The 26,123-nt window shown below is 41.8% G+C and overlaps 1 protein-coding gene across 6 annotated transcripts in view; it reads left to right on the top strand.

Annotated features, from left to right (window-relative positions):
- FAM184A (family with sequence similarity 184 member A) overlaps positions 1 to 26,123 on the top strand; it is a 322,784-nt gene that overhangs the window by 261,549 nt on the left and 35,112 nt on the right. For 4 of the 6 annotated variants that reach the window (XM_082249799.1, XM_082249801.1, XM_082249802.1 and 1 more), the window contains 2 exons: positions 17,922 to 17,963; positions 25,173 to 25,385. In XM_082249799.1, coding sequence (XP_082105925.1) covers positions 17,922 to 17,963; positions 25,173 to 25,385 — 255 coding nt within the window. The remainder of the gene's footprint in view (positions 1 to 17,921; positions 17,964 to 25,172; positions 25,386 to 26,123) is intronic. The other 2 variants (XM_082249803.1, XM_082249800.1) reach the window with 1 other exon arrangement.

Here is a 26,123-nt window from a genome sequence, read left to right as displayed (position 1 = left end):
GCCTGTTGTGTCCCTAGAGCAAGTTAGGGAAAGTCTCCCAAACAACATAAAAAAACTGACATAGGTCATAACCCTTCCCTCCTCTAATACCTCTAATAATACTATAAAAAAAAGTTTTTACTGTAGATTAATTTAATGATCCATGATTTATAAGGAAGTGCCTGTCTTGTTTATTAAATGGCTTCCACCTACAAAGATTTGTTTTCAGATTTATTTCTACCCTGACAGGTTCCATTTAAATCAGCATTTTTTTTATATCTCAAGGATTTTATTGGGGTTTGTTTAATTTTTCAGGTCTGCCAAATTGCTGAGGCTATTTTAGGAAAGTAATGCTCTTCTGGTGGGTTTTACATCTCTTTTTCTTTATGAGGAGTGAATCAAAAGTAGTAGGAACACCCCTGTTGTAACAGAAAGAGAGACATTCCAAAGTGAGCAGAAAAGAGGCTGGACATTATGGTGAGAAGTCCCCACTGAATCCCCAAGGAAATATAAGAAGTTAGATGACATGAAGTCACTTTCTATCTTCATACCTTCATACCCCACCTTGTACATTACGACCCCCCCCCATGCATATCATTTTGGCAAGTGTCCTTGGTCGCATGACATGCAGTGCCATCTTTTGTCCTTGGTGGCCAGTGGTCCTGAATGCTGTAGAGAACAGAGCCACACCATGTAATGATGTGATGCTGTTCTCTGCAGCATTCTTTTGTGATTTCAAGACAACTTGAAGCTATTACTATTGTTTTGGACACTACCCTATAACAAATATTGCTGCTAGGACATGGGGCTACTCTGGAGTTTGCTGGAAACATTGACCTTCCAAGGGTCCTTGTTGATTTCTGTTTGATGAGGATTGTGACATTTATCACATTGAAAAATTAGCATTGAATGCGTTTCAAATAAATTGTTTTTAACGGTGTAATGAATTGTTTAAATTGTTATTTGTTTTCATTTGTCATGCCATTCTCCTTTCATTAAACTGTTTTATCAGCTTATTTATATCAGGCAAGATAATGCTGTAAAATGATGTTGAATAAAGCAAAAATACGCAGGAGATTCTAGTCATTTTCAGAAGTCTAAAATCTGCTGTATTTTTCTATATTTATTACAGGGACCTAAATAGAGCCGTCAATTTGCACAGCACTTTACACTTATGTATTGTACATTCACATCAGTCTCTGCCCTCAAGGAGCTTACAAGCAAAAGTCCCTAACTCATATTCATACATATACATACTAGGGCCAATCTATTCAGGAGCCAACTAACCTACCAGCATGTCTTTGGAATGTAGGAGGAAACTGCAGTACCCAGAGAAAACCCATGTATGCACGGGGAGAACATGCAAACTCCAGGCAGCAAGTGCTGTGGTTGGGATAGCACTTCCAGGTTGCTACATGCAATGGTAAAAGCTGAAGAGCAGACACTTGTAGAAAAGTACACAGTCATCAGAAAAGACAATATTTTAAAACAGGCAAAAGTCAGGGCAAGCTACTTTGAGGCAGTGTTGTATCAAATGCATTTGGTCAAACCAGGTTGCTGACAAGTAAAAGGAACCAGAGAACAGATTGGGGGGTAATCAGAGCATTAGATGGGATTTGGAGAACCAAATGGAGATCATAAGGATCAGAAAGCTTCTGCTCAAACACTGTCCCAGTGCACTGGGGACTTGTATATAAAGCTATGTAAGGTCACAGGCTCCTGGGTTGCAATACCTTATTTCAACAAGAAGATGCCATTTGTGCAAACTTTCAAAGCACATACAACAATAAATGGTAGGTTAAGCAGATCACAATACCTCTTGAGCCGCAGTATTGTCTACTGGGTCTAGTTCAGTGATGGTGAACCTTGGCACCCCAGATGTTTTGGAACCACATTTCCCATTAAGCTCAACTACACTGCAGAGGGCATGAGCATCATAGAAAATGTAGTTCTAAAACATCTGGGGTGCCAAGGTTTGCCATCACTGGTCTAGTTAAACCACTAGCCAACACGATAGCTGGGCAAACTGTTCTGAACCTTTTGTTATTCTGTTCTCCTAAGGTAAATACAATGTGCTGTAAACAAACCTCAAAACTGCCCTTATATCAAGCCACCTACGCTAATAGGGGGTGTCCCCTCAAGTTTCTGAAGGTATGGTCTTGTTGGTTGGATAAGCCCTCCATTACTACATAGGTGGATGATAATGATACTTAAAAGTCTATGTTCATGTTGACCCTGTCATTTACCAAATGTCTGGTTACCAAATGGTCCCATATCAACTCCTTACTCGAGCCTTGCACTTTAACAGATTTACTCCTTTCTGGGATCTCGTTTAAAGTTTTTTTCTATTTTTACTTTTTGCTTTTATGTAATTTCTTTTCTTTTGACTTTTGTATAATGGGCCAGAAGGCCCTGCCCCTACATGGGCAACTATTGCACTATTTTTTGTATAACTACTTGTAAAATCAATAAAACAGAATATACAGTATATATATATATATATATATACATACACTATATTATCAAAAATATTGGAATGCCTGCCTTTACACGCTCATGAATTTTAATGGCATCCCAGTCTTCGTCCGTAGGGTTTAATATTGAGTTGTTCTGGGAGGGCTATTCACAAGGTTTAGGGGTGTGTCTATGGAAATGTTTGACCATCCTTCCAGAAGTCTATTTGTGAGGCCAGGCACTGATGTTGGACTAGAAGGCCTGACTTGCAGTCTCCACTCTAATTCATTCCAAAGGTGTTCTGTCAGGTTGATGTGAGGATTCTGTGAAGGCCAGTCAAGTTCCTCCATCCCAAACTCGTTCATCCATGTCTTTATGGACCTCTTTATGGATCTTGCTTTGTGCACTGGTCCAAATCATTTGGTGGAGGTGGAGGGGGGGTTATGGTGTGGGGTTGTTTTTCAGGGGTTGGGCTTGGCCCCTTGGTATGATGATGCCTTAAGAGTTCCCTCCACTGGAACTAAGGGGCCAAGCCCATCCCTGAAAAATAACCCCACACCATAATCCCCCCTCCACCAGATGATTTGGACCAGTGCACGAAGCAAGGTCCACATGAGGCCGGCATTGTTGTACACCAGGCGGAACCCACGACCCACTACACCAGCATAGGGTCTGACAATGGGTCCAAGGATTTCATCCTGATATCTAATGGCAATCATGGTGTCATTGTCTAGCATGTAGAGATCTGGGTCACTCGATGGATATGCCTCCCAAGACCATCACTAACCGACCACTAAACCGGTCATGCTAAACGATGTTACAGGCAGCATAACGTTCTCCACAGCTTCTCCAGACCCTTTCACGTCTGTCATATGTGCTCAGGGTGAACCTGCTCTCATCTGTGAAAAGCACAGGGCACCAGTGGTGGACCTGCCAATTCTGGTGTTTAATGGCAAATGCCAATCGAGCTCCATGGTTCCAGCCAGTGAGCACATGGCCCGCTAGAGGACTTTGAGCCCTCAGGCCACCCTCATGAAGTCTGTTTCTGATTGTTCGGTCAGAGACATTCACACCAGTGGCCTGCTGGAGGTCATTTTGTAGGGTTCTGGCAGTGCTCATCCTGTTCCTCCTTGCACAAAGGAGCAGATACCGGTCCTGCTGATAGGTTAAGGACCTTCTATAGCCCTGTCCAGCTCTCCTAGAGTAACTGCCTGTCTCCTGGAATCTACTAAATGCTCTTGAGACTGTGTTGGGAGACACAGCAAACCTTCTGGCAATGGTACGTATTGATGTGCCACCCTGGAGGAGTTGGACTGCTTGTGCAAATACTGTCAGTGGCCTCCACCTGCAAAGCCATTTCTCTTTTGGAGGTCACCTCATTGTTGCCCATCTAGTGCACCCGTTGTTCATTTCATTAACACCAAAGCAGCTAAAACTTATTAACAACCCCCTCTGCTACTTAACTGACCAGATCAATATCCCAGGAGTTTAATTGACTTGATGCTATACTCTGATTAAAAAGTGTTCCTTTAATTTTTTTTTCTTTTAAATTTTTTTGAGCAGTGTATGTATAAAACCAATAAATGGTAGGTTAAGAGTTATTTTTAAAGTTATTAAGGGTAAAGGTAAGTCTTAGGGAAGCTTCACACATCTGCATTGTAGTAAAGTGCATTTTCAAACACAAGGTACCTTAACGTATAACCCATGGTTCATGGTGCCAACCATTTTAAATGGTACATCAACACTCTTAACCAATGTACCTTCAATGCACCTGCACACTATTGTCTAATATGGCTCACTGCAAATGTTGGTCCATTGTAGGTTGACAGAGCATATAAATGAATAATGCCACATCAGATAGGACAGGTGTGACGTGTGAAAGTAAAATTGTTTTTGGCAATAAAACCTTCTACCTGCAGCCAGGAACTTACATTCTGCCAGTTTCTTACATGGGCTACATTGTGCATGTGTGGAAGTTTCCACAATAAAGAAAACCCTTAAAAATAAAAGGTACATTTTAGAATCCAGGCTGAAGTATTCTTTCAGCTGACAATCTAATTGCACGTTAACATGTTCTGCTATTTTGCAAATACGCAGCTTTTATTTTTTTTAAAAGAGCTATCAGTCTTTTTTTAGTACGTTGAAAATACAAGAAAACCAAAAGCCACAAGAAAATTGTGCTGTAGGAGTGTTTAATACACACAGCAGAGCGTAATAATTATGTGATGCTAATCACAATCTGGTCCAGTTAAAAAGAACATTTAAAAGCAGCAAGAAACAGAACAGTTTGTTTATCAAAATACTAACAGACTGAAGTCATTTCCAAAAGAAATAGTATCAGAAAAATATAATTGCATTATAATCAGGAGCACAAAATAACGTCGTCTTTTTTTTTTCTTACTTTCTTTTAAAGGAAAATTTTACTTTTGCAAAATACATTTATATAATATACTTTCGGTCTGCAACCAACTATAATTTTCTATAACTGGCAAAAAAATAAAAAATTGCTGGTTTGCAATCGTAGCAACACTGGGGACTTGTACACTAAGTACAGAACACCTCAAAAAATCAAATTTTCTCCAAGTGTGATTGGATCTTTTTTTCCCGTAGGACTGCACCACTAAAATATCAGGCATCCCTTGCACTGTTCTTGGGTGGTGTGCTAAAAGTCTTGTATCTGAAAAATACCTTTAAAAAAAAAAAAGTCTTGTATCTTTGTTGATATTCTGGTCAAAACATTCATGCATGTCCAATAATGCTGAGGTGCAGGTTTCCTGTTTTAGAATAGTTAGAGTGATTTAATACTATAATTATTATAATTTATTTTTTAACATCATATTATATTTATTAATTGAAGATGCACAAGCAGCAAAGGGCTTCTTGCCATAAGGGAGCTGGCACAACATGCCCTAAAGCCCAGAAAATTGCAGGTTTCAGATGTTGCATGGTCCCTACATGACAAAATTCATAATTATGAATTCACATAGTTCTCTCGCTCACCGTAGGTTTATTGAGTAAGAGGTAGACACAGGAAACTGAAGAAAGGAAAACACTGCTCCAGGTGTATAGTGTGTAGTAATTGCCAGGAGATAGGATATCCCATAGAGTGCTGGCCCCAGCCCGCCTCCGTGGGAACACTTGTAGAAAAAGAAATAGCCGCACATCCAGGGATTCCAATAAGTTTCAAATACCTTTAATTCCAAAATGTTGCAAGTGATGACACCAAAGACACCAACATGAAGTCTCGTAGACGCGTTTCACACATACATCTTGGGTAATGATTAAGCACAAGATGTATGTGTGAAACGCGTCTACGAGACTTCATGTTGGTGTCTTTGGTGTCATCACTTGCAACATTTTGGAATTAAAGGTATTTGAAACTTATTGGAATCCCTGGATGTGCGGCTATTTCTTTTTAGACACAGGAAAACAGAAATGACCAAGGGAGCCTTGACATGTTTCACACTTATATGGGGAGAGGAGCAGTTCTGAAGTGGACAAAAAAACTTATACTCATCTTAAAAGTCCCACTCTGGGAAAAATAATAGTCCCCCCTTGCAGTGGGACTATGACCACACTGCAAGGGTTAATTGTTTGTTTATGTCTAGGTGAGGAAAATGCATATTTATTTAGCTGATCCTCTGCTCCCCTGGCAGATGGGGTTCTCTAAGTGTCCTTGTGTCTAATGCAGACCCTACATCAGTCTTGATGATGTCAGAGGACCTTAGACCACTAGAGTGTAGGGGAGAAGAGGCTACAGTAACTGATCTAGCAGTGTGGAGGAGCCTTTTTGAGTGGGGGATCAGGTAAGTAAAAGTGCTTTTCCAAGTCCCCTAATCAGAAAAAAACATTTAATTGTTCCAATGTGGGACAGCCCCACTGCAATGGGGGCATTTTTACTTTTTCTAGAGTTTAGCTTTAGGGCATTATTGCAATGGCCAATCTCATTACATACAGAACAGAAAATAGTAAATATATGCAATTCCTTTTGCTAAAATCCGTACAATGAATGCAATTGACCTTGAAAGGTTGTTTTATGTTTCCAAAAATAATGTAATATTTCATAGTGTATAAACTTTCAGGAACAGCTATGATGTTCACATCTACCATCGCCCTACATTTTTGCTACATCAGACTGTAATATTCTGTTAATAAGCAATCTAGGGTTATACGGTTGGCTCCGGCAGAAAAAAACACTAGTCACAGGCTATAACCCCTCCTACCTTATATCTGTTCTGTTTTAATTAGTGTCCTTGTGAGAATGGATGTTTTTTCTCCTCTGCTATATTTTTTGTTTAATTTGTTGTTTCATTTGGAAGATATTTTAACAACCAACAACTAATGGTAGATTCAGACCAGATATTTAAAAAACCTGGATTTCTCTCCAACTTGCCAAAAAGTATTCATCTTTCCACAGTAACCTGCTATTCAGGTCAGCCTACTATATCTGGGGATTCCTTGCAGAGTTCTCAGGTCCAGAGCTGTGGCAGTTTACCCCACCCTATCTTTGAAGACTTACTATTGTGATAGACTAGCAGGCTTTTTGCTGCGCTGAGAATTTTTTTCCCTCTGGACATCTGATGGATCTTGAACATTGAGTGGTCTTTTTTGATTCTGTCATATCTGTCATATTATCTGGAGTACTTGGGTCTTCTACTTTTTAGGCCAAGGCTCCAGGAGAACTTGTCAAAAACTGTTCCTGGCTGCAGTTCTGCAGCCCCAGATGACGTTGCAGTGACGAAATGCGTAGAGCGGCAACACAGCGTCATTCGTCACTTTTGGTTAGGTGGTTTCGGCCGGTGGAACGCGGTAAGGCCGAACAGCGGAACGCCAGGAAACACCAGACAAGCTGACAGTGAACTTCCTAACAGTGAGTTGATACTAACTTCTTCCCCCGATATACTACTGTACTACGCAATGGAAGTCTTCTTGGTTTTTGTACACTGACTCCCTAGATGTTTTCACATTAAATACCTGCAAACGATCGAGTGCAACTCAGGAGCCCTGCAGGCATCAAAGGGGAGAAGCAATAACCAAGCCGGCTTTGGAGTAAGGGAGAGCCTCTGGTAAGTGCTTTACCTCAGGTATTAGCACTTGCACTCCCAGCACGCGCCATACGGGCGCAACTTACCATTTTATTTATCAATATCTTTATTTTTAAGTGATCACGGCTGTAAGTTTTCACCCCCCACGAGGGGATATCACAATAAATGGTTTAATATATAACTGTTTATTCACTTATTAGCACTTTGGCACTTTTTACTGAATAGTATTAAGCAGGTTGGATCACAACCTGCATCTGGCGATTGACACATAGATGGTCCAATCTATCCAGCACAAGTACACTTTGAATATTTTTTGCACTTATTGCACTTTTAGTACTATTTACAGCACGCAGCACTTTTATAATTCTTTTGCACACCTTGGCTATTTTGGCCAATTCAAGTGAGCACAGTGCACTTTCATGGGACCAACACACAATTAATTTTTTGCACAACTGGGTAGTGCAAGGTGGTAGCGCCCCAAACCAACACACCCCGACCCCCAATAGGTTGGAAATAATTTATAAGTTTTTTTCAGAACTGTCGCTCTTTTTTTGTTTATAGCGCAAAAAATAAAAATTGCAGAGGTGATCAAATACCACCAACAGAAAGCTCTATTTGTGGGGAAACAATGGACATCAGTTTTATTTGGGTACAGCATTGCATGACCGCATAATTGTCAATTAAAATAATGCAGTTCCGTATCACAAAAAATGGCCTGGTCATTAAGGGGGTAAAACCTTCTGGTCCTTAAGTGGTTAAAGCGGATCCATTTGCTCAATTCAACTCTAGTACTTTGTAACAGAACATTTTCATGGCTGGGAACCAATCCTGTCTTTCTCTGGGCAAGGTGATTTCATAACATCCTCAAACCAAGATGTCTATGTCATGGTGGTTTCTGTCCCTGGCGTTGTCAGAGGGCAAGTTTTTTTCTTCCCCTTCATTTAAAGATTGTGATAATGAATGCCGGTCTCCTGGGTTGGACCGGAGTTGTGAACCATCTGTCTGTACAGTGTTTTTGGTCTCAGGGAGAGTCAAAACTTCCAATCAACTTCCTAGATTGACAAGCAATTTGCCATTCATTCACTTGACTCCACTTTTGATCAGTCATCCAGTCTGTGTTTAGTCAAATGTTGTCACAGTGGAGGCTTGCATCAATTATTAGGGAGGTCCCAGGAGTATTGAAGTGGTGACAGAAGTACAGTCTATCATGTCCTGGGTCGAGTTTCGTGTTTCATCGATCTCCTCAATGCATATTCCTGTGGTGGAGAACTGGCAGGTAGATTTTCTCAGCAAACATGTCTGCGCCCAGAGGAATGGTCTCATAATGAGTAGATGTTCCTGGAACATATTTAGGGAACACTGAATGCAGACTTGCTAGCTTCTTGACTAAACAAGAAGCTGGACAGATTTGTCTCTGGGACACGGGACCAGAAGGCAGATGCACTGGTGGCACCTTCGGATAAGTATGCCCTGATCTATGCCTTTGCTCACCTGAAGTTACTACCTAATCTACTTTGAAGAATCAAGGGCATTCCAGTCATTCTCATAGCTCTGAATTGGCCTTTGCGAGTGTGGTATGCTGACTTTGTTTATTTGGTAGCCATAGCATGGCCTCTGCTAGATTTGCCAAATCTCTTATATTGAGAACAATGTTTCCATCCTGCTTCTCATTTGCTGGCTTTGGCAGCCTGACTGTTGAAACCCAGGTTGTTTGAGCATTGTTGGGCTTACTAAATCTGAAATGCCCCTGTCTCTAAACTTGTATTCCTATTTCCTGTAAGGTTTAGCATTGTATGTGAAAGACTGTGAAAGGTGTGAGCCTGTGGGGGTTTCCTCACATGCCTTTACGGCGGCCATGCTCTTTCCTTTGTTCAGTTGGGAAAAACACAGAACCTGGTCTTTAGTACCATAAAGAGTCAGGTATCTTCCCTGTCTTTTCCTTTTCAACATGTTCTTGCTAGTCATTTACTGATTTGTACCTTTATAAAAAAGAGTTTCACATGTTTCTCCCTCTGTTAGACCTTTCTTCAACCATGTATAAAAACAAATAGTGTAGCGCTAGAAACAGATAAGTAAGCTAACATGTGAAAAAACTCATGTATATATACCGTATTTATCGGCGTATAACACGCATCGGAGTATAACACGTACCTCACATTTAGGAGGGAAATTTTAGGAAAAAAGCTTAAAATTTTAAATAAACAGCAATGCAGTCTTACCTGTGCCCATGAATGCAGCCTCATCAGCGCAGTGTCCATCAATGCAGCCTCCCCAGCGCAGTGTCAATCAATGCAGCCTCGCCAGCGCAGTTCCCCAATGCAGCCTCGCCAGCGCAGTGTCCCCAATGTAGCCTCGCCAGCGCAGTGTGCCCAATGCAGCTTCGCCAGCACAGTGTCCCCAATGCAGCCTAGCCAGCGCAGTGTTCCCAATGCAGCCTTGCCAGCACAGTGTCCCCAATGCAGCCTAGCCAGCGCGGTGTCCCCAATGCAGCCTAGCCAGCGCGGTGTCCCCAATGCAGCCTCGCCAGCGCAGTGTCCCCAATGCAGCCTCGCCAGCGCAGTGTCCCCAATGCAGCCTCGCCAGCGCAGTGTCCTCAATGCAGCCTCGCCAGTGCAGTGTCTCCAATGCAGCCTCCCCAGCGCAGTGTCCTCAATGCAGCCTCGCCAGCCTCAATGCAGAAGACCGCTGAGGAAGCCTCCACCCACGGGAGGCGATACGCGTGCGGGGGGTTAGGAGGAGAGTCTGACGTCTCCCGCTGACACTTTGGATTCCGGCGAGGACCGAGCTGGTCTCGTTGCTCCCGCGGGTGCTACACACATTAGAACAATGCTGTTGAATGATCTTCTCAGAGTAAGAGGCCACCTTGTTATTGCTTTTGAATATAATAAGTTTATCAGGTTCACGCTATGGGCTGCCTGTTTTTTTGTCTTCTATAATGCTTATGGTGGAGAGAGTCCGGAAGTATATAGGTCCATGAGTTCCTGCTCACAGTGGTTTTGTGTCCTGTCTGAGGAAAGTGGAGATCTGGTTGCCTGATTTTATCAGGTTGAGGTGAGAGGCCATTCTGTAAGGTGGTGGGCTGTGTGTTGTACACTGAAGAGCACCTGTCATTATCTGCACCTGTTACTGTTTGCATCTCCCATCAGGATTTCTGCCACTATAGTCTGCACCTGAGGGCTTTTTGCATGGACATTTTGTTATGCTGGTTTTGTTTTTGAACCTGAGTGTATAGCTGCTTTTTGTTAGGTTTTTGAGCGCTGATATACCTTTTATCCTTTCTTCAACCATGGAACTTAAATCTAGTATCACTACAAGGCCCCTTTTCAGGACATCTTCTTGGTGTTGTTATACCATAGCCTTTCTTCTGGCCGTCACTTCGGTCAGAAGGCTTTCTAAGTTATCAGAATTGTCCTGTAGAAAGCCTCACTTGATCTTGCATAGAGACAAGGTTGTTAAAAGACTAGTGACCTGACCTCGTTTTTACCCAAAGTGGCCTCTATATGTACCTTAACCACTTGCCGACCGCCGCACGACTATCTACGTCGGCGGTCAGCCCCTCACAGGCAAACTAACGTAGGGCTACGTTGCTTGCTTGTGAGGGTCTAGGGAGCGAGCGCGCGCCCCCGGGGGCGCGCTCCCGCTCCCGCGTGGTCACGGACCCCCCCGCGCGTGTGACCAGCGGACCCGATGTCCGCCGGTCACTCGGCGATCGGCGGGGGAGAGGGAGAATGTCAGGCAGCTTGTGTAAACAAACTGCCTGTCATTCTCCTCGCTGCAAAGACACTGATAAAACGGATCTGGTATGTAGATCCGTTGATCAGTGTCCTTACAGCTAGAGCCACAGCCAATCACAGTAGAAACCACGCCCCTAGGGACACACACAGCCCCTCCCTTCCAAATAAAGTTAACCCCTTCACTACCAGTGTATTTTTACAGTAACAGTGCATATGTATAGCACTGATTACTGTAGAAATGTCACTGGTAACCCCAAAAGTGTCAAAAATGTCAGTCAAGGGTCCGATCTGTCCGCCGCAATGTCGCAGTACCGCAAAAAAAATCGCAGATCGCCGCCATTACGCGTTAAAAAAAAAAACAACAAAAGTGACAAAAATCTTTCCCTTTGTTAGTAAACGCGATAACTTTTGCGCAAACCAATCAAAATACGCTTTTTGCGATTTTTTTTTACCAAACATAGGTAGCATAAAACAAATTGGCCGAAAATTTTTAAAAATTTTGATTTTTACATTTTTTTGGGGGGAATTTCATATAAAAAAATGTGAAAAATATTGCTATTTTTGCAAAATTGACGCTCTTTTTTTGTTTATAGCGCGTGATCAAAAAATCGCACAGGTGATCAAATACCACCAAAAGAAAGCTCTGTTTGTGGGAAAAAAAGGACGTCAAATTCGTTTAGGTACAGCGTCGCACGACCGCGCAATTGTGCGTTAAATTCACGCAGTGCCGAATCGCAAAATACCCCCTGGTCGGAATGGGGGTAAAATCTTCCGGGGCTTAAGTGGTTAATGAGGATATTGTGTTGCCTTTCCTATTTGCAGCACCAGTGCACCCCAAGCATATCTCTCTTCACTGACTAAATATGGTGAAGGACGCCAGGGTTTGCTTCTTTAAGGCAGATGGTGTCTGTTTATTATTCCAAAACGTCCTAAAGGAGGTTCTGCAGCTTCCAGATCTCTTATTTCCAAGTGGATTTGCGGTACATGCCTTTGGACGGCAAGATAAGGTGCCTCCTTTTCTTATTAAAGCCCACTCTAGCAGTGAGTTTTTTCAGCTTTTCCTCATCAGGCTTTTGTGTCTATAATTTGTAAGACTGCTACTTGGACTTTTATACATACATTCTTTACGTTCTACAAGGTTGATGTGTCTGCTTCTGCAAATGCTAGTTTTGATCAAAAGGCCCTGCAACTGTTACATTAATGTCCTTGGTTTCACTTTTGTTTGGAATCTTCTTGTTGGGATGGTTCACCTGTATTTAATAATTATGGTGTGCCTGCCCCTCTGTTTGACCTGCTTTTGAATGTCTCTAGGATGATAATTATCAAGCTATGCAAACGGAGAAGGATTATAACCCATGTCCAGATTTTTTTGCTGTCTGTTCACCTCTTGGAAAATATCCTTGTCCAAGACAAGAAATTAGGAAATCTCCCAGAGTGGGGGAATTCCCTTCTTTCACAGTTGTTGGGGAACAGATGTTCACATTGTAAAATTTGTCCATAACATTTGTTCTGCAAACCACTCCAGTATTAAGGTCACTGGTATCGCTAAAATAATAAAAGTAAAGTAAATAATATGCTCCTTACAAGTTCAACCATGTGTTTACAAATCATTAATACCATATACATTTTTAAAACGTGTTAAGGGACAGCCAGGCATAACACAGTGTTTAAGGATACAAAGGGTGAAAGAATAGTAATGCTATAAAACTGGCAAAAAATTCTTCACATTACTGTCATACATTAATGAGAAGACTAAGAACATTTGGGTGGTATGCGAAAGTGAAATAAGCATTGGCTGACCGAAGGCGAACCTGTGCTTTGCCTTTGCACAACTACTTTAAAGTGAACCTGTATTTTACCCAAGCAGGACCAGAGTGTGAATATTATTTTTTTCCTGGGGAGGATTCAGCCTTGGGCATACAGAAGAGAATGACATGGCATGCGCAGTGTTCCTCTTCAAATTGTGGGTGTTAAAAATGCTTTAACAGTGGGAGAGGTTTAAAATTTGAGCCCGCTAACTGTGTACACGGTAAATATTCACAAAATCCACAAGTGGGAGTCTATCAGGCACATACAGATCGCGACACAATCCCCAATTCCCACATATGTCCCCTGTATATTTGAGGAAGAAGTGGAACATAGAAGGTAGTTTTAGTAAGCTATTAGAATCATCCATACTGTCATGATTGGAATGCCAGTGATATAATACCCTAGGTGTAGAGCAATATGAATGTGCATAAGACCCATCAAACAACATCACAAGCTGTAATGTCACCCACAGCAGAACACATTCACAGCACCCAACAAGAAATGGGTGAAAGATGTAAGAGCTAGGCTAGCATGCTGTGCTTCTGGGAGAGAATGGGGTTACAGTGCCTGACTCTAGTACACTGTGCCATCACCCCACAGTACTGTCCCCCTCTGGCCTTGGAGGCACTGTCAACTACTAGTTCCAGCTGCAGTGTCGCTTTACCCCAGTCTGGCTGTATACTGCAATGCACCATTCACAGCGCCCACCACCCAGACACAGGAAATCGGCAGGATCAGTCAGATGTAGTCACCTGTAGCTAAATAATATAAAATCATCTGGCTCCTTGTCCTAGTGCAGGAGGGAGGACGTGTCTCTGGCATAAGTCTGCAAGGGCATGGTGCCTATCACTGTAAACACACTTGGACTGCAGTTACAAATTTAGCTACTGATATAAAAGAGTTAAATGACTGATTGCCTATAGGTAATTAGCCAAAAAAATTGTTCCTGTAGAAAACAATTAGCCAAAAAAATTGTTCCTGTATCAATGAATGGCTAAGTAATAGGAGCAACACAGTGACTAAGTGGTTAGCACTTCTGCCTAGTCCCAACTGTGACACTACTTGTATGGAGTTTGAATGTTCTCCCTGTGCCTGCATGGATTTCCTCCCATACTCAAAAAACATACTGGTAGGTAATTTGGCCCTAGTGTGTGTGTGTGTGTGTATGTATGATTGTGAGTTAGATAAGTACTCTTCTCCCCTCTCCTCTCCCCTGACAAATGATGGATGGGTTAAACCCCCTATGAGTATTGAAACTAGATAATTGTGGACACTGCAGATTGTTACTCCCAGATGGGAATGCGTTTTTGGCTGGTTTATAACTTTACAAGCAGATACCTCTGGTGCGTCCATTTAATACTGGCGGTGCTGGATTCACTTGGTGTTGTGGTGGATGTTAGAAGAAACATTATAAGAACTCAAAATGTATAATTCACGTTGGAACTTTTCTCATCATTTATTTATTACAGTGGAATTATTTTTCAAATACTTGAAAAAATTAGAATGTATGTGTATTTATTATATTTATATGAAATTTTAAAGTCACTTGGAACTAATTTGCACTTGATATATGCTTACACCGTGTTACACATTTCTTATTATGATTAATTTATAGAGATTTTTATTTATTTATTTAGTAGAATTAGTTCATTATTTTTTGCGCAAGAGCACTGTCTTTAACACACTTAAGAGACCTTAGATTGTAAGCTCCTTGAGGGCAGGAACTGATGTGAATGTACAATATACACTAAATTACCAAAAGCCTTTACACGCACATGAACTATAATAGCATCCCAGTCTTAAGTCGGTAGGGTGCAATATTGAGTTGGCTCACCCTTTGCAGCTATAACAGCTTCAACTCTTCTGGGAAGGCTGTCCACAAGGTTTAGGAGTGTGTCTATGGAAATGTTTGACCATTCTTCCAGAAGTGCATCTGTGAGGTCAGGCACTGATGTTGGAGAGATAGCCTGGCTCGCAGTCTCTGCTCTAATTCATCCCAAAGGTGTTCTATTGGGTTAAGGTCAGGACTCAGGCCAGTGCAGGCCAATCAAGTTCCTCCACCCCAAACTCGCTCATTCATGTCTTTATGGACCTTGCTTTGTGCAGTGGTCAAAATCATTTGGTGGAGGGAGGATTATGGTGTGGAGTTGTTTTTCAGGGGTTGGGCTTGGTCCCTTGGTTCCAGTGAAGGGAACTCTTAAGGAGTCAGCATACCATTCTGCACAACATTCTGGACAATTTCATGCTCCCAACTATGTGGGAACAGTTTTGGGTTGGCCCCTTTCTGTTCCAACATGACTGCGCACCAGTGCACAAACAAGATCCATAAAGACATGGATGAGCGAGTTTGGGGTGGAGGAGCTTGACTGGTCTGCAGTCCTGACCTCAACCCAATAGAACACCTTTGGGATGAATTAGAGCACAGACTGCGAGGCAGTCCTGACCTCACAAATGCGCTTCTAGAAGAATGGTCAAACATTCCTTTAGGCACACTCCTAAACCTTGTGGACAGCCTTCCCAGGAGAGTTGAAGCTGTTATAGCTGCAAAGGGTGGGCCAATTCAATATTGCACCCTATGGACCAAGACTTGGATGCCATTAAAGTGCATGTGCGTGTAAATGTAGGTTTCCCAATACTTTTGACAATATAGTGTAAAGTGCTTTGTAAATTGACAGTGCTATATACAGTATCTCACAAAAGTGAGTACACTCCTCACATTTTTGTAAATATTTTATTATATCTTTTCATGTGACAACATTGAAGAAATGACACTTTGCTACAATGTAAAGTAGTGAGTGTACAGCTTGTATAACAGTGTAAAGTTGCTGTCCCCTCAAAATAACTCAACACACAGCCATTAATGTCTAAACCTCTGGCAACAAAAGTGAGTACACCCCTGAGTGAAAATGGACCAAAATTGTCAATATTTTGTGTGGCCACCATTATTTTCCAGCACTGCCTTAACCCTCTTGGGCATGGAGTTAACTAGAGCTTCACGAGTTGCCACTGGAGTCCTCTTCCACTCCTCCATGACAGCATCACGGATCTGGTGGATGTTAGAGACCTTGCCCTCCTCCACCTTCCATTTGAGGATGCCCCACAGATGCTCAATAGGGTTTAGGTCTGGAGACATGCTTGGCCAGTCAATCACCTTTACCCTCAGCTTCTTTGGCAAGGCAGTGGTCGTCTTGGAGGTGTGTTTGGGGTCATTATCATGTTGGAATACAGCCCTGCGACCCAGTCTCTGAAAGAAGGGGATCATGCTCTGCTTCAGTAGGTCACAGTACATGTTGGCATTCATGGTTCCCTCAATGAACTGTAGCACCCCAGTGCCGGCAGCACTTATGCAGCCCCAGACCATGGCACTCCCCCCACAATGCTTGAGTGTAGGCAAGACACACTTGTATTTGTACTCCTCACCTGGTTGCCACCACACATGTTTGACACCATCTGAACCAAATACGTTTATCTTGGTCTCATCAGACCACAGGGCATGGTTCTAGTTATCCATGTCCTTAGTCTGCTTGGCTTCAGCCAACTGTTTGCGGGCTTTCGTGTTCATCATCTTTAGAAGAGGCTTCCTTCTGGGAAGACAGCCATGCAGACCAATTTGATGCAGTGTGCGGTGTATGATCTGAGCACTGACAGGCTGCCCCCCCCACCCCTTCCACCTCTGCTGCAATGCTGGCAGCACTCATAGGTCTATATCCCAAAGACAACCTCTGGATAGGATGCTGACCACGTGCACTCATCCTCTTTGGTCGACCATGATGAGGCCTGTTCTGAGTGGAACCTGTCCTGTTAAACCGCTGTATGGTCTTGGTCACCATGCTGCAGCTCAGTTTAAGGGTCTTGGCAATCTTCTTATTGCCTAGGCAATCTTTATGTAGAGCAACATTTCTTTTTTTCAGATCCTCAGAGAGTTCTTTGTCATGAGGTGCCATGTTGAACTTCCAGTGACCAGTATGAGAGAGTGAGAGCAATAACATCAAATGTAACACATCTGCTTCCCATTCACACCTTAGACCTTGTAACACTAACAAGTCACATGACACTGGGGAGGGAAAATGGCTAATTGGGCCCAATTGGGACATTTTCACTTAGGGGTGTACTCACTTTTGTTGCCAGCGGTTTAGATATTATTGGCCCTGTGTTGAGTTATTTTGAGGGGGCAGCAAATTTACACTGTTATACAAGCTTTACACTCACTACTTTACATTGTAGCAAAGTGTCATTTCTTCAGTGTTGTCACATGAAAAGATATAATATATTTACATAAATGTGAGTATTGTACTCACTTTTGTGAGATAGTGTAAGTTCCTGTAATAATAATAGGATAGGGAGCCCACAGGGTGCTACCCAAGCCTGCACTACTGCTTGTACCCTCCTCTATCAGTGGCCCTTGCTTTTGGGGAGAGTATGGAACCCTTTGTCTACACTTCAGACACAGGGCCTGCTGTAAGTGAACCTATAATAAGTTTGCCTAACTGCCACCATCCTTCGCTTAACTCACTAACCATTTTTGCTCCCCCATTACTCCATTTAGTCATGCTGAGCAAAGAAGAAGCCCTGTTGTTTCTTACCATTGATGGTCCACTGAGTGTCCGTTATCAGTGTTTATATGCTTTACATAATACCCAATGAGTAAACATTAGAGAGATTCATTCTGGTTTAGTGTGGTTGCACTTCACTATTCTTGCTTGATTATGGATCATCAACATAGTAGTAGTAATAATATCCATTTTTTGTCTTATTCAGTTTTTGTCTAACTTACATATGTCCCGTTTGTGATATCTAGCTGTAAGTACAATTGTTTTATATGTCCTCCACCTTTGTTATTTCCTTTTGCTGTGTTGATGTCTGAATGTTTCCCTTTACTGTTGTAATCTTTTCTTCATAGCGGCACTCTCTGGGTGAAGCTTTACATAAATCCATCAGTAATGTAAGTCACCTGTACATACAGTGTTGACATAAAAGCATGCTTGCATCATCATGTGCGCTGCAGCTTGTCCACAGAATGCTTGCTTTTATTTGCTACATCCATTTACTAGCTACATGCAGTAGCACTGGCTTTAATCTGTGTACACTTAAGTATCGGAAATCAATCTCCCTGGAAGTGGATCAGCAGCAGAGGAATCTATTGATTGTACCGCAGCTTACATTAGACATTAGAGCCCTATATCCTGCTTTGGCAGCTGTAAATTCATTTGCTTTGTGATGTTACTGAAGGCTGGCTGTGTTCAGAGCCTGACAAGAAGCATGATTTGGATGGCATTTAATTGGTTCGGGTGTGAAATGATCAATACACTGCAGACATCAGTTTCACAGAGATGTAATGACATAAATGGTTATTCTGTAGGATAATTTTAGTAACTACAGTCACTTTGTTGACAGGAACAATGTTCTATGCAGTATGATGATTACACTACTTCATTAAATGCATGTTTCTTCTGAGAAATAGAATATGCTACATAAATATATTATGAGATTTTTTTGAGACTAAGCAATTATTAAAGCCCAATTCAATATCTCTGAAAGATGGTATAATAAAAGCAGAGCAATTAAGTAACTAGCTCATGGACATTATATTCACTTAAAATGTAAATGTTGCTGGTGAATACCACTCTTTTAACATTACTAAACAGTGGAATGCATGATTTTTTTTGGCTAATATAACACAAAGGGGTTGATTTACTAACATTGGAGAGTGCAAAATCTGGTGCAGCTCTGCATTGAAACCAGTCAGCTTCCAGGTTTTATTGTAAAATCTTAATTGAAAAAGCTGAAGTTACAAGCTGATTGGCTATTGTGCATAGCTGCACCAGATTCTGACTTCCCCAGTTTTAGTAAATCAACCCCATAATTTCACCTTTTGATAATACTTTTTGTAAGGAGTGAAGATATATACCAAAACAGACTTTGAAACAACAGAATTCTGTAGCAGTGGTCAGGGCCAGATTCCCACACCCCTAGCCCAACGATCTTGTGCCATGATTTTTCCCTATTGCAGTCAACTAGATAGTCTTAATATTAAACTGACGAGATCAGCCACCCAATTCACGTCAAGGCTGGGAATGGAATGGCTAAAAATGACCGTTTGTCTACTCTGCATCAGTACACTTAGAACTGATGACTAAAAGATTTCTTAGGCCTCATTCACATGAGCACATGGACCTGTACCTCCATGCAGAGGGTCGTGATTATGTGCATGGCAAGTGACATGTGTTCCATGCAGCTGTATAGGATAAACTGACCTATGTTCAACTGCTGTTCATATGATACTCTTCTCAACTTCAGCCTTGAATATTCTCGTTTAACCCTTTCGCTGCACGAGCCATTTTTGTATTTTTTACACTCAATTTAAAAAAGTAATTTTAGGCCTGAAGATTACCTACACCCCTAAATATGATATATTTTCTATAACCAGAGACCCTGCAGAATATCATAGTGGTAGTGCCAGTTTTTTATGTCACGTAATATTTGCACAACAGTTTATCCAGCACAGAATTTTAGAAGAAAATAAACTTTTCATTTTAGGGCACACACATTCAATATATTATAATGTGAAAAAAGGAAATCCAAACTGCGCTAACATACAAAAGAAGCTGCCAGCACATCAACCGACTTAAAGTTGTCCAAACAATATTTACAGGTCTGTGCGGGAAAACCTATAGACAAGTCTGTCTATAGACAGGTCTGTCACAGGTCTGTGCGGGAAAACCTCAGACCAAACAGGACTAAACATCACCGCCAATCACGTTTAACTTCCGTAAAACTAAGAGGGGTATATGCTAATGCCAGGAACCTAGCTAATAAAATGGATGAGTTTGAAATGTTAGTACATGAGGAGGACATAGACCTTGTGGGAATAACAGAGACTTGGTTTGACCCCTCACATGACTGGCTGGCCAATATCCAAGGGTATTCGGTGTACCGGAAGGACAGGGTAGGAAAAAGAGGGGGTGGGGTATGTCTCTATGTCAAGAACAATATAAAGGTGATAGAAAGGAGTGACATTACGGATGGGATGAGCATGGATTTAGAATCTGTGTGGGTTGAACTCCATAGGGAAGGAGAAAAGGGAAAAGTAGTTGTGGGAGTTTGCTATAGGCCACCTAACCAAAGGGGGGAGGTAGAGCTGGAATTTTTAGCACTAATGGGTAAAGTGGCAAAACTGGGATCAGTCATCATATTGGGGGACTTCAATTATCCCAACATTGACTGGGAAGAGGGGACTGCACACTCACGTGCAGTTCACGGAAACCTTACAGGACAACTACATGTCACAGTTGGTGGATTCCCCTAACAGAGAAAACGCAGTCCTGGATCTATTGATCACTAATGACCCAGACATAATCTCGGAGGTAGGAGCCCAGGACAACCTGGGCTCTAGCGATCACAGGATGATCACATTTAGTATAAATAACAATATAACAAGGCAAGTGGGGAACATAAGAACCCTAAACTTCAGAAGGGCAAACTTTCCAAAATTGTACTCATTGATGGAAAGGGTAAACTGGGACCAAACCTTGGGATCACTGACCACAGAGGAAAAATGGGAATGCTTTAGGAACATATTAAGCAAATGCATCTTGCAGTGCATTCCTATGGGAAATAAATTTAGAAGAGACAAAGCCAAACCTGGCTGGCTAAACCGTAGCGTTAAAAAACTTATTAGGGGAAAAAAAATGGCCTTCAAGAAATATAAATCAGAGGGCACAGTATCGGCCTTCCAGCAATACAAGGAGGCAAATAAGAAAAGTAAACAAGAAATCAAGATGGCTAAAATCAACTTTGAGAGTAAAATAGCGGAGGATAGTAAAAAAAACCCAAAGAAATTCTTTAAATCATTTTTATATCAACAGCAAAAAAACTAGGGCAGAGCATATTGCACACATAATTAACGACGATGGGAGGATGGTTACAGAGGACACTGAAAAAGCAACCGTGCTGAATTATTTTTTCTCGTCAGTCTTTACACAGGAAAAGGAGGGGTACACTGACCATGACTGTATGTTTAGTAGTAATACAGAGGACTTGCCACTATGGCTAACAGAGGGTGAAATCAGGGAAAGGCTGGATAAACTTAACACAAACAAATCACCAGGTCCGGATGGCGTACATCCGAGAGTACTCAAGGAACTCAGTAAGGTTATATCTAGACCACTGTTCCTGATCTTTGCTGACAGTATTAGGACAGGAGATGTACCAGGGGATTGGAGGAAGGCTAACGTGATTCCGATATTCAAAAAGGGCCAGAGGCATATCCCGGGAAATTTATAGGCCTGTCAGTTTGACATCAATAATATGTAAACTTTTGGAGGGGATGATAAGGGACTATATCGTAGAGTATGCTAAAGACAACAACATCATCAGCAGTAACCAGCACGGGTTTACAAATGGGCGTTCTTATCAAACCAATCTCTTAGCATTCTACGAGGAGGTGAGCTGTGAGCTAGATAGGGGCAGACCAGTGGATGTGGTGTACTTGGATTTCGCTAAGGCGTTTGATACAGTTCCCCACAAGCGCTTAATTTATAAAATAAGGTCTGCAGGTATCGACAGCAGGGTTTGCTCTTGGATACGGAACTGGCTAAAAGGCCGGGTCCAAAGGGTGGTAATAAACAGCGCATACTCAGACTGGTCTGAGGTAGTAAGCGGGGTGCCCCAGGGCTCAGTCCTGGGACCAACCTTGTTCAATTTTTTCATAAACAGCATTGAGGACAGGATCAGTAGTTCGTTATCAGTTTTTGCAGATGACACAAAATTGGCCAGGGCAATAACTGCACAGCATGAAGCAGATATCCTACAGAATGACCTGGACAAAATTACGGAGTGGGCAACGACATGGCAAATGAGGTTTAACGTGGAGAAGTGTAAGGTTTTGCACTTGGGGACTAAAAACATAAAAACACAATACACGTTAGGAGGGGAACCCATGGGGGAATCAAAAATGGAGAAAGATCTGGGAGTCTTGGTTGATGATAGATTAGGCAACAGCACGCAATGTCAAGCGGCAGCTGCCAAAGCCAACAGAATATTAGCATGCATAAAGAAAGGGATGTATTCCAGAGATAAGACTATAATCCTTCCACTTTATAAAACTCTGGTCCGACCGCATCTGGAGTATTCTGTCCAGTTCTGGTCGCCAGTCCTCAGGAGGGATGTGTTGGAGCTGGAGAGAGTCCAGAGAAGAGCAACTAAACTGATTAGGGGGTTGGAGGACCTTAACTATGAAGAGCGGCTGCAATCGCTCGATTTATTCTCCCTGGAGAAGAGATGTCTGAGGGGGGACATGATAGCAATTTATAAATATCTTAATGGGGATCTCAGCTTAGAAAAAAAGCTGTTCATTCGAAGGAATTGCATGAGGACTTACAATGCGATTAGAGGAGAAGCGTTTTAACCTCAGGCAACGAGGAGGATTCTTTACTGTTAGGGCTACAAGATTGTGGAATTGTCTACCACAAGAGGTGGTTTCTGCGGGTAGTATGGTGGCTTTCAAAAGACTCTTAGATTTACATCTCAAGGATCAGGACATTAAGGGCTATGTTAGATGATTACAGCCACACACACCTACACAGGTTGAACTGGATGGACTATTGTCTTTATTCAACCTCACCTACTATGTAACTATGTAATATATACAAATAAAGTGCAGCGCTAAAAAAACATATAAGAAGTCCAATAAAGAACTACAAAATATAATGTGAGATAATTATATATTGGTGAGTCCCTAGTGAAAAGATGAAGGTGAACCATCCAAGCTTATATAGGTGATCAAAGATGCAGATACGTCCCCACACCACCGGAATAAAAGTTGAATGCGCTCACCAGAGGTTATGGACCCAGAATACTATACAGCAAATGGGTCATACCCATTTGCTGTATAGTATTCTGGGTCCATAACCTCTGGTGAGTGCATTCAACTTTTATTCCGGTGGTGTGGGGACCTATGTGCATCTTTGATCACCTATATAAGCTTGGATGGTTCATCTTCATCTTTTCACTTGGGACTCACCAATATATAATTATCTCACATTATATTTTGTAGTTCTTTATTGGACTTCTTATATGTTTTTTTTACCGCTGCACTTTATTTGTATACATTCAATATATTATGTTTTTTGGTAAACTTTAAAAGATGATGAGCCAAGTAAATAGCTACCCAACATGTCAAGCTTTAAAATTGCACATGTTCATAAAACAACAAAAAACTTCAGTACCCTATATTTTCCAGGTCATGAATTTTTATACATAGGCATCCCGACGGGTGTGTTTACAGTTGTATGTGTGAGTATAGGGGACCAATTGAGCATAGTTTAAATGCCACAACCTACCTGAGTATTGTTGCTCACCATGTCCATCCCTTTAGGACTACAGGGTACCCATCTTCTGATGGCTCCTTCCAGCAGGATAATGCACCATGTCACAAAGCTCAAATCATCTCACCACTGGTTTCTTAAACATGACAATTAAATCACTGTACTTCAGTGGCCTCCGCAGTCACCAGATCTCAATCCAAAAGAGCGCCTTTGGGATGTACTGGAATGGGAGAATCTCATCATGGATGTGCAGCCGACAAATCTGCAGCAACTGCGTGGAGCTATAATGTCACTATGGACCAAAATCTCTGAGGAATGTTTCCAACACCTTGTTGAATTTATGCCATGAGGAATTAAGGGTCCAACCAGGTTGCTAGCAAGATATACCTAATGAAGTGGATGGAAAGTGTATTTTATAGTAGAAGAGGCATTGCATGTCTCCTCTGCAATAAATAGCCATTCTTGCTTGTAAGCTTTTCATATTAGACTTTAGTTCAGCTTTAGGAAAGTTTGAAGGTATTTCAATCATGTCATTTTTGTCTAATATACTGTATACCTTGACAATAAAAGTATATCATACTATAAGACCCCATTCACACTACCGCGACTTGGACCGCGACTTGTCAGCCTGACAAGTCGTGGTCCTCACGCTCCCATAGTGTGGTACAAGAGCTGTTCTAATAGGAGCGACACAAGTCGCTCCGACTTAGAAAAAGGTTCCTGTACTACTTCGGGGCGACCTGGAGGCGACTTGCATTGACTTCCATTATGTGAAGTCCGTGCAAGTCGCGCCGAAGTCGCACTGCATGCGACTTCACAGGTCGCCCCCGAAGTCGTGCACAAGTCGTGCCGCGGTAGTCTGAATGGAGCCTTAACCTACACTTACTGTAAATAATAACAGAAATGTATGTTACTAATACTGCTGTAATAAATAAGTAAATACAAGAGCTGACACATTTATCTTTCCTGGAAAAAATAGTGCTCTAAGCTCCCTCCAGTGCTGATCACATGAACAAAAGCCTAGGGATTTTACCATGTGATCTTTGCAAAAATGAATTTCATGATCCTCCCTTTTAACATAGATTATGAGAAAAAAAAAAATCATTGAGCTTTTTTCATGTTACATAAAGAAACCTTAAACAGCATATTCTCCTGTAAAGTAAGTATTCGCTCTTTTTCTCAGATTTTTTATTTTTTTTAACTTTCCATCCAATAAAATAGGTTTAGGAATTATTTTGTGATTTAAAGATCTCTATATGTGGTGGTATGAATATAATCACTTACATAACACTAGCCTCAATATTCTGATATAAAGGGTTTTTTTTTTTATGTGAAATTAGTTTTTGCCCCGAAAGAATTCTCTGCGATTTTGCCAATCGCTGTCAGGTTACAGGGTGGCGAGGCTGCGGGTTGTGACTCTGGAATATTACAAAATCAATTTTCCGGATAGGGGGAATGAAAGTAGGTGTAATGTATGCAACTATATTTTCTTCACTCTTCACAGGGTCTTTTTGAGTTAACATTTGAGTATTGTTCCACTTTAAGGGGGTTTCAATAATTCATGTCTTAGAAGCAAACCAAAAGATGCACTATTAAATGCAGATTTTAATAATCATGATGAAAAAAATAGCAGCCATGGAAGTATTACTTAGTAATGTAATATAGTTTATGCACTGGATGCTGACAGTAAAAGAGCTTTGAATAGCAAAAAGTGTTTCTCATTGAAATGGAAATGTACAGCTGCAATCAGCGCATATTTTTGCACTTACTCTCCGTCAATCTAATCTTTTTCTGTCTGGTTTATTTATTTTTTTTATGTGTGTTAGATCTCGCTGCTGAAGCAAAACCTAGAAATGCAGCTGTGCCAGTCCCAGAATGCTTTGCAGCAGCTGCAGTCACAGTTTAGTCAAGAGCGACAACGCCTCACTCGAGAGCTTCAAGAATTGGAGGAGGAACACCAGCAGAGGCAAAAGTCACTGCAAGAAGCTCACATGTTAGCATTCCAAAGTATGGAGGAAGTAAAGGACCAAGAGCAAAAAGCAAGTTAACCTTGTTTTTTTTTTTGTCTCATGCCAACATAAGGCTGCCATTTGGCATGGAACATATTGCAGATGTTAGACGTAAATAGGTATTTTTTCATATTTTATTCATTACAGTAAGGTATTTTTCTTTATTGTTCAAAAAGTAGTTCTAAACTCAATTTTTTTACCTTAACGCATTACCTGCATTTAAGCGATACTTAAGTCTCTCTCTTTTTTTTTTTGCTTAAAAATAACAAACATGTTATACTTGCCTGCTCTGTGCAGTGGTTTTGCACAGAGCAGCCCAGATCCTCCTCTTCTCAGGTCCCTCCCTTTTGAGGAGTGCCCCCACAGCATGCAGCTGTTCAGATACGGAGCTGCAGCTCTCTCTTCTTATTGGCTCACTGACTTTGATTGACAGCAGCGGGAGCCAACGGCGCTCCGCTGCCGTCTCAACCAATGAGAAGGGAGAGTCCGAGTCTCTCCTACAACATCCGCTGGATAGAGATGGGCTCAGGTATTAGGGGAGCTGAGGGGGCCTGCTGAACACACAAGTTTTTTATCTTAATGCATAGAACCCCCATAGAGCCCCAATACCACCACTTTAAAGTGAACCTGGGCTTTATTCATGCATCAATTTTGCTTCCACTAAACATGTCCCCTACACCATTTGGTTATTGGGAGAAAACAGAGGCAACCCTGAGGCAGAGGGCTCTCTCTTTGCCCCATGTGACAGTGCTGAGTGCCTGGGCAGCC

The sequence above is a fragment of the Pelophylax lessonae genome (genome assembly GCF_965119305.1).
Source record: "Pelophylax lessonae genome assembly, chromosome: 3".
Taxonomy (NCBI): Eukaryota; Metazoa; Chordata; class Amphibia; order Anura; family Ranidae; genus Pelophylax; species Pelophylax lessonae.
This window is presented reverse-complemented; position numbering and strand designations above follow the sequence as displayed.